Source organism: Ochotona curzoniae, unplaced genomic scaffold, assembly GCF_017591425.1.
Source record: "Ochotona curzoniae isolate NIBS_2020 unplaced genomic scaffold, NIBS_Ocur_1.0 contig_1014, whole genome shotgun sequence".
NCBI classification, from domain to species: domain Eukaryota; kingdom Metazoa; phylum Chordata; class Mammalia; order Lagomorpha; family Ochotonidae; genus Ochotona; species Ochotona curzoniae.
The window spans coordinates 50,752,205-50,760,549 of NW_024464920.1; the positions used below are offsets into that span (position 1 = coordinate 50,752,205).

The 8,345-nt window shown below is 60.4% G+C and overlaps 1 protein-coding gene across 2 annotated transcripts; it reads left to right on the top strand.

Annotated features, from left to right (window-relative positions):
* Positions 1 to 533: 533 nt before the first annotated feature.
* UPK3A (uroplakin 3A) lies at positions 534 to 7,298 on the top strand. 2 transcript variants are annotated; one of them, XM_040991553.1, is made up of 6 exons: positions 534 to 585; positions 1,203 to 1,364; positions 2,103 to 2,376; positions 4,506 to 4,588; positions 5,861 to 5,993; positions 7,139 to 7,298. In XM_040991553.1, exons 1-6 carry the CDS (start codon positions 534 to 536, stop codon positions 7,296 to 7,298), a joined length of 864 nt encoding a protein of 287 aa, XP_040847487.1. The 2 variants fall into 2 exon arrangements, with proteins under 2 accessions (XP_040847487.1, XP_040847488.1); XM_040991554.1 differs by lacking the exons at positions 2,103 to 2,376; positions 4,506 to 4,588 and having other exon boundaries at positions 1,203 to 1,358.
* Positions 7,299 to 8,345: the final 1,047 nt, after the last annotated feature.

An 8,345-nucleotide genomic window follows, 5' to 3' on the forward strand; every position in this document is an offset into this window, starting at 1 on the left:
GCTCCTTTCACCGTCCTAGACAGCACAGGCGCTAGGAGGGACCACCTGGTCCAACAGAGGTGCCCCTCGCTCTGGGCCAATGCCCCCAGCAGGAAGCGGGCACATTCAAACCCTGCTCCCTCCCTCCTGCAGGATGCATCCCGGGCTCGTGGACACAGGTCTGCTGAGCACAGCTCCACCCAGGGCCTCTCCACTTACACCTGTTAGACCTCAGAGTGTGCCCGGCCCAGTGCCGTGGGGACCCTCCTCACCATTTTACCGCGTGCAAACAGACTCCAAGATGCGATGTGTGGTCCCTGAGGCCTCGTTAAGTGGGAGCTGTGGGAGCGCTCAGGGGAAGGCAATCCCCGCGGACGCATTTGCTCCCAGGGCAGTGGAGCCCCGCTGCTCTATGCCTTCCACTGAGGCCACGGATTGGCCAGCGCGTGCGGAGGCGGGGCGCCAGGGAGGGCCAGGTGCTGGCAGGTGCACTGGGCGGGGGAGGCCAGGAGTGCGTGCTCCTTCTCCTGCAGGCCGGCGGCTGGTCCCAGGCGATGCCTCCGCTCTGGGCTCTGCTGGCCCTCGGCTGCCTGAGGCTTGGCTCGGGTAAGCCGGGTGGGGAACTAGGAGGAGCTTTGTTGGGGGAGAAACTTTCCATGGGGTCCTTCATCGAGTCCCCTCTGGAAAAGGACTTCGCCTCCTGGCCTTGGGACTGTCTGATATTATTTACTAACACTAATGATCTCCAGCATTCCTTTCTTGGGGATCCATGGGTGGAGAGACGTAGGCAATTTTAAGACTTTATTTAAAAGGCGAAGTAATAGGAGGGTGTACGTGAGAATCTCGCGGCTGCTGTTTTACTTCTCAAACGCCTGCAGCAGCCACTGAGTCATCCCAGCACACTTAGACTAAAAGCAGGAGCCAGGGCTTGAACATGAGGTGAGGATGTCTCAAACAGTGGCTTAGCCCACGACACCACAACACCCTCCTTGACAGGAAGTTCTTAATAGCTGACCACCCACAGAGGAGGAGAGGGCAGCAGTGTGACCAAACTGCCTTGGTTCTGCCGGTGTAGCCAGAACTTGTGTTGGATGAACACAAGTTTAGGGGCTGACTCGCAGAGAGGGCACGCAGAGTTGATGGGGGATGGGGAGAGGAGAGAGCGTGCTGGGGCGTGGACAGCTTGGTCAGGGGTCGGTTCCTGTCCTCCTTGCCTCCCCCAGCTGTGAACCTGCAGCCTCAACTGGCCAGCGTGACCTTTGTCACCAACAACCCCACGCTCACCACGGTGGCCTTGGAGAAGCCGCTGTGCATGTTTGATGGCATAGAGCCCCTCAATGGGACCTACCACGTCTACCTCTACGTCATGGTGGACTCAGGTATGGGCGGTGCTGCACCCGGGCTGCTGTGGTGGCAGAGTGGGAAAGAAGGTGGCAGAGTGGGGAACTTCACCTCCACGCCGTGGGCCGCCCTGGAGGGGCAGCCACGCAGGGGCTGGGAGGCGGGCGGCAGGCATGCACTGGTGACCGAGGACCTGTGCTAACCACAGCAGCACGCACACCTGCAGGCAGCAGGCTGGACCACAGCATGGGGGGTGGGTGCCCAGGACTCTGTGAGCCCCAGCCCTTGGTGGCTCCCCGAAGTGGCTCAGGCATCCAGACCTGCTCAGACCTGCTCTCCTGGCCCAGCTGTGACCCTTCCCTGGCAGGAATCTGGGCTTCCAGGGTATGGTGACCAACCCTGACATTTCCAGCAGCTGGTTGTTCACCATGCCACACTTGGCATCATTTTGTTCTTTCAGCAAACAAACACTGTCTGGGCGCTCCCTGCAGGTAGGGCAAAGGGGGTTGTGCCTTTCTCAGAGGACTGGGGGCCACAGAGGTCGGGCAGGGTGCCCAGTGTCGCTCAGCTGGGCCTGACAGCAGTCTCTGCCGGGGGATGGAGTGGAGTCCAGGAACAGGACACGATGTGGTGGCTGAGAGCCGGGGCGCAGTGTCTAAAGCTGGGGTGTATGCCTGTGGAACCGTAGTGCCCATCGCTGGGCAGGGCTGCGGGGAGGCTCGGGGTGGCTGAGTCTGAGCTGGAGTGCGCAGGAGTCTCAGTTGCAGCCTCTGCCTCCACAGCGGCGAATGCCTCGGTGCAGGACAGCTCCAACGCCCCGCTGGGCTCCACGTTCCAGCAAACCCTGGGTGGACGGACAGGTCCCTACAAGGCCACGGTCTTTGAACTGATCCCCTGCAGCGATCTGCCCAACCTGGCTGGCGTCGGGGACGTGACCCAGGCCTCGGAGATCCTGAACACGTACCTGGTGAGGGTGGGTGGCAACAGCACCTGCCTGTGGGACCCCAACTTCCAGGGCCTCTGCAACCCACCGCTGTCGGCAGCCACGGAATACAGGTGGGTGCAAGCTGTGGTGCTGCTGGAGAGGCAGGCGGCAGCCGAGTCCCAGTCCTGACTCCCCCAGAGCCTGCAGGGGCAGAGTGGGAGTAGACACCCTTGTCCAGAGTCCCCGACCCCGTGCTGGGGCAGTGGGGGCATGCCCAGGGGGCCCCTAGCTGTCACAGTGCTCTGCCTCACTGAGATCTGAGGGAGAGACCACCACGCATGGCGTAAGGGTCCTGGTCACGTGTGGAGGTCACCAGTCAAAACCCTTCATTTTACAGGAAGTAACTATGCCATCTCTGCCACAAGTGTGGCCCAGCACGAGCTGAAGCCTGCAGAAGGCCTCCCCTCCCCCGGTGCAATCTCCCACTTCCCCCCCTGCTGCAGGGCGCCCCTCTGCTGCCTGGCCATCCCCAGCAGGTCTCTGACCCGTGGCACACCTATTCCAGGAGCATCTTCTGTATCCGAAGCCCTCAGCTCATTCCTGGCCTGGGGTTGCACCTGCTCCGACTGCTACAGAGAAAGCTTGGTGGGATCTCTGGGTCCCAGAGCCCTGCCCGCCTGCCATCCTCTTGGAGGGCGTGTCGGGCCTCAGCCACGGGGTGGACAAGGGCCCCTCCTGTCACGGAACCACCTACAAGTCCTGGGCTCTGGCTTTGCCCTGACTACAGGAACACCCTGCCACTTCCTAGGTCTCAAAGCCAGTTCTGTCGGACTTTGTGGACAAGCCTATTGTGTTTTGAGAATGAGGGGCCCACAGCCCTGCTTCCGGAATTATTATCATTAGTTTTAAAGATTTAGTTATTTTTATTGGAAAGGCAGATATACAGTGAGAAGGAAAGGCAGAGATAAAGCTTTTCCATCTGCTGATTCACTCCCCAACTGGCCACAAAGACCAGAGCTGAGCCGATCCAAAGCCAGGAGCCAGGAGCTTCTTCTGGGTCTCCCATGTGGTTGCAGGGTCCCAATGCTTTGGGCTGTCTTCCACTGCTTTCCCAGGCCACAAGCAGGGAGCTAGAGATGGGAAGCGGGGCTGCCTGGATATGAACCGGTGCCCATATGGGATTCGGGTGATTGTAAGGCGAGAACTTTAGCCACCTGGTACTGCACCAGGCCTGAGCTGTTGTCATTTTTAAAGATTCATTTTATTTATTGGGAATGCAGACAGAGGGCGAGACAGAAAGAGAGAGAGAGAGAGAAAGAGAGAGAGAGAGAGCTCTTCCATTGCTGGTTCAGTCTCCTAACAGCCACAATAGGGTGAAGCCAGACCAAAGCCAATCGCCTGGATTCCCCCAGGCCTCCCACACTGGACGTCAGGGGCCCACCTTGGCCGTCTTCTGGCCTCCCACACTGGACGTAGGGACCCACCTTGGCCGTCTTCTGGCCTCCCACACTGGACGTAGGGACCCACCTTGGCCGTCTTCTGGCCTCCCACACTGGACGTCAGGGACCCACCTTGGCCGTCTTCTGCTGCTTTCCCAGGCGCGTGAGGAGGGAGCTGGATCAGAAATGGAGCGGCTGGGACTTGAGCCAGCACTCTGATGTTGGATGCTGATGTTGCTGAAGCCTGCTTAACCTGCTGGGCTGCAGTTCTAGCTCCACAACAGATTTTCAGGGTCTTTATTATTTTTTAGAAAGATTTGTTTATATATTTCAAGTATAGAAAGAAGGAAAGAATCTTCCATCCACTAGTTCGTTCTGAAATGGCCACAGTGACTAGGGCTGGGTGCCAAAGCCTGGCGCTCAGCCTGTCTCTTCTGTAGGTGCAGGGTCCCAAGGTCCCAAGGCTTTGGGCCGTCCTGCACTGCTTTCCCAGGAGCATCAGCAGGGGACTGGACATGACATGCAGCAGCTGGGATTTGAGCCGGCGCCCATTACCAGATGCAGGCATAGCAGCTTAATCATCAGGGCTGCACTGGCTCTGGGGGCTTCCTGGAGCAGGTGACATCTAAGCTGGGGAAGGGTGCAGGGGTCACATGTGGCCAGCCCTGCCCTGTCCTGTCACCTAGAGCCCAGCTGGTAGCTGTGTGCACTTCCTCCTCCTGGCAGCCCCACCCTGTTCCCCACCATCCTCCCGTCCCACCTGCCCGTGGCTGGAGCGAGGGGCAAGTGTGGACAGTCAGCCTCACCCCATCTCCTTCCAGATTCAAGTATGTCCTGGTCAACACGTCTACAGGTTTGGTGCAGGACCAGACGCTGTGGTCGGACCCCATTAGCACCAACTGGCGTAAGTCAAGGCGGGGTGACTCTCCTGGGGGCGCAGGAAGGCAGGGCCAGGCAGACCACTGGAGGACAGGCGTGTCACTGCCAAAAGTCTCCCTGGACTCATGCTGGCCTGGGGTTCAAGGGCGAGAATGCATCGTGGGATACTTCTCCTGCCCCTGCCTCCTTGTCCTGCAGACCAGGGGTGCTGGGCACGGAAGGCAGCCTGACCGGGCAGGTGGGGCCGAAACTAGAGTGAACTGTACCGGATACGGCTCGTCCTGTCAGGGTCCTCGCTGGCCCCTTGTATAACCTCCGGTACCACGTGAGCCCGGGGCCCACCGGGGAGACCTCCCCCACAACCCGAGGTGTGGATGAAGAGCATCCTGGCCATTGACCCTGGGCTGTGGTGGTCCGTGCTCAGCCCCGACACCAGGGGCTTGGGGCAGGGACACTTCCCTGCAGAGCCTGCTGCCTCCTCGCACTCACCCAGGAGCGTGGACAGGCCTCTGGGAGGTTGTGCCTGGGCTCACACCTGCGACTGGTGTGAGGCATTGGGGATGCAGAGCATGTATGCTGTGTTTGTGCGTCCGAGAGTGTGTGCGTGATTGAATGGATGTAAGGGCAGCGTTTGTCGTGTGCCCCGTGTGGCTGTGTGATTAAAGTGTGTGTATGATTGAGTGTGTGTGTGTGTATGTGTGTCCATGTCCACTTTCCACTTCTCACACTGTGAGCACAGCAGAGCCTCAGTCTTCCCATCTGAGAAATGGGTACAAGAATTCTTGCTCAGGTGTCCCTGCAGGATTCCCTTTGGGAATTGTGAGGGTAGGGTCAGGCCCAGCACCCTGGGACCAGATGGATCTGGCCTGGGGCCTGCCAACCCATGTCATCTTGGCCGAGGGACCTCAGTTCCATAGTGTAGGGGTCGATTGGTGGGGTGGGGGCCTGCAGGCATCTGCATCACGCAGCATCCGGGACGTGGCCAGCTCTGGGTGGCACCCATCAGTGGTTTGCCATGCACCCCAGGAAGGGTGACTGCCTCGGGAGGGGAACCGGGTCCGGAGCCCACTGGCCATGCTCAGCAGGCCGCTGGTCTGTCATCCCTGGCTTTCTGCCTCCCATCCCCCTGACCACAAGATGCCAGCGGTCTCACGGAGCAAGAAGCCATGGGAAAGAAAGTGGGGGAGTGGGGTGTGTCACCACTTCTAGGCTCCAGACAGGGGCCCCCTGCCCGTCCCTGAGAGGGGAGCGTGGTGGCCCAGTGTCTGGGAGTAACTGGGCGGGGTCCCCGCTGCAGCCACCCCGTACGCGGCCATCGACACGTGGCCGGGCCGCCGCAGCGGGGCCATGATTGTCATCACCTCCATCCTGGGCTCCCTGCCCTTCTTCCTGCTGCTGGGCTTTGCTGGTGCCGTGCTCCTCAGCTTCCTGTGAGTACCATCAGGGGGGCACTGGGGGTCCCGGGGAGAGCTGGCGGGGGCAGGGTCAGGCAGCTGGCCCCAGGCTGGGTGGCATATCAGAGTCAGCTCCTGTGCAGCCTCCACCATCGCTCTGTCCTCAGCGTGCTCGTCTGGACAGCAGGAACAGTGGCACATGCTACTGGCTCTGCAGAATCCTCAGGCCGTGGCTTGCGTGGTCACTGTGACCACTCAATGATGTGCAAGAGGGGAAACTGAGGCCCATGGTCATGTCCAGTGGGGCCAGCTCTTAGAGCCGGGACTAGTGCCCCTCCACTAACCTCAGATATCCTGGAGTGTCCTAGAGTGGCCTCCGGGGAGGATGGGATGAGCTGCTGGGGTCCCAGGGGACCCGAGGAGGCAGGAGGTGCGGGATTCCAAGGAGAACAGGGCAGGTGCTGCCTGAAGCATCTCCCTCCGTGAGAGAGAGGAGTCAGGCTAGAGGGGGAGGGCTTTGAAGATCTGCTGGGAGAACGGGGTAGAGGGGGGCAAAGAAACGAGGTGGCACTGCAGCGTTGCACTCAGCACAGGGGTGACATGAGCTGTGCTCTCCCGCCCGCACGTTCCTGTCCTTCCTCCCCTGGGCACCCGAGGCCCCGCCCTGTGAGCACAGCCTACCTGCTGCCATCCCCACTCAGGTCTGGCCCAAACCTGGCACCATAACCCCAGACCCTCACGGCCCTCTCCATCTCACACCTGCCCTGCCTTTCAGTGCCCCCGGCTCCTATGCTCCTGTAGAGCTGGATTATCTGCCTCCTCCTCCTGCAGCCTTCCAGGGCTGCCCACCAAGACTCGGTGTGGCCACTGTCTGTTGTAATCAGCAGAAGGCTGGGATCAGAAGTAGACCTGCGACTTGGACCCAAGCACTCCACGTGTGTCTGATGCTGCCCCTGTCTCTGCAGTCTTGGCTCTTTGGGGACACAGAACCTCCTGTTGCCCAGCTCATAATAAGCTCAGAAAATGATTCATTCCTTATTCCCAGGGCAAGGCAGGTGTAAGTGTTCCAGAAATTTCTGCGGATTGAGCTAAGCTGCTGGAAAGGCACTGTCTAGGTCTTGGGCCCCTGAGGAGTCTGGGTTCTCGGCCATGCTCTAATCCTCTCTCTACTTTTCTGGCAGAGACATGGGCACCGCCGACGGGGATATGACACATGACTCTCAGATCACACAGGAGGCTGTCCCCAGGTCCCTGGGCGTCTCGGAGCCGTCCTACGCGTCCGTGAACCGGGGGCCTCCACTGGACAGGGCTGAGGTGTACCCTGGCAAGCTGCAGGACTGACTTGCCCCTCTGCAGGGCAGTGGCTTCCTCCCCATTGCTTCATCCTGCGCTGATGGGAGGGCTGGTCCAGCAGGGTGAGCAGGTGTGACTGAGGAACGTTCAAATAAAGTCTCCCTCAGGCTCCGTGTTCCGACACCACTAAGAGGATACGTGAATGAATAAGTGAGCCAGTGAGTTGCCACCCCATTGAGGGGTAGGGCTGCTTTTCTGGAAGGTGGGGCAGATCCAGGGACTGATTTTCCGTCAAACCTCTTTCTGTCCTCTTCCCTCCCCCAACCAAGCCTCCGTGTCATTGTCCCCGCGATCTCCTGGTGGAAGAGGTTCCTGGCCACGGCCACAGGAGTTGAGCTTCCCTCCCACCCTCCCTGAGGACCCCTCAGGGGGCTCCCCTTCCAGCAGGAAGACAAGGGGCAAATGAGCCAGACGGGGACACAGCAGGAGAAAGCCCACTAGGGGGAGGCCGTGTGTAAGAGGGGCGGCAAGCCGGAGGCTGTGGTCCAGGCCCAGCGTGAGTGCCTGAGCAGGCTGTGGGTGGGGGCAGGACACCCTGCCAGCCACTAGGATGACAGCCCGAGTGGGCACAGGGCTTCCAGTCTGGGCCCCCCAAGCCTTGTTCCTCTGTTGAAATCCTAGTACTCAGTGGTATCAGGATGGAGGGTTTTGGGGCGCAGGGCGGCATCCTCTTTCATGTACCAAGAGGCCCGGAAGGCTCTCTTTCTTCCCACCCTGGACATTGGTGGAAACCCTTCCTCCCCCAGAGTTGAGTGTTAAAGTCCTAACCCCCAACCCGCGGGGCTTGTCAGGAAGCCCCAGGGGGCCATGCACCCTCTTCCACTAAGCAGGGGTGCAGCATCCAGAAGGGACCGTGGGGAGCCCAGCCACCCCGGCACCCTGACCCTGGCTCCCAGATGTCTGAGGAGGGAGCATCAGTGGCACGGGTGGCCGGCACTGAGCAACATGGGCCTGGATGCCGAGGCAGGTGGTGAGCCTGCAGAGCCCGGGGCTCAGAGACCGGACGGGGGAGCAGAACTCCAGCTCCCCTCTGCT

Coding starts and splice junctions, on each gene's coding strand:
- UPK3A (XM_040991553.1), top strand. CDS start 534: ATGCCTCCGCTCTGGGCTCTGCTGGCCCTCGGCTGCCTGAGGCTTGGC. Junction 586..1,202: donor CTGCCTGAGGCTTGGCTCGG/GTAAGCCGGGTG, acceptor TGCCTCCCCCAG/CTGTGAACCTGCAGCCTCAA. Junction 4,589..5,860: donor CCCCATTAGCACCAACTGGC/GTAAGTCAAGGC, acceptor TCCCCGCTGCAG/CCACCCCGTACGCGGCCATC.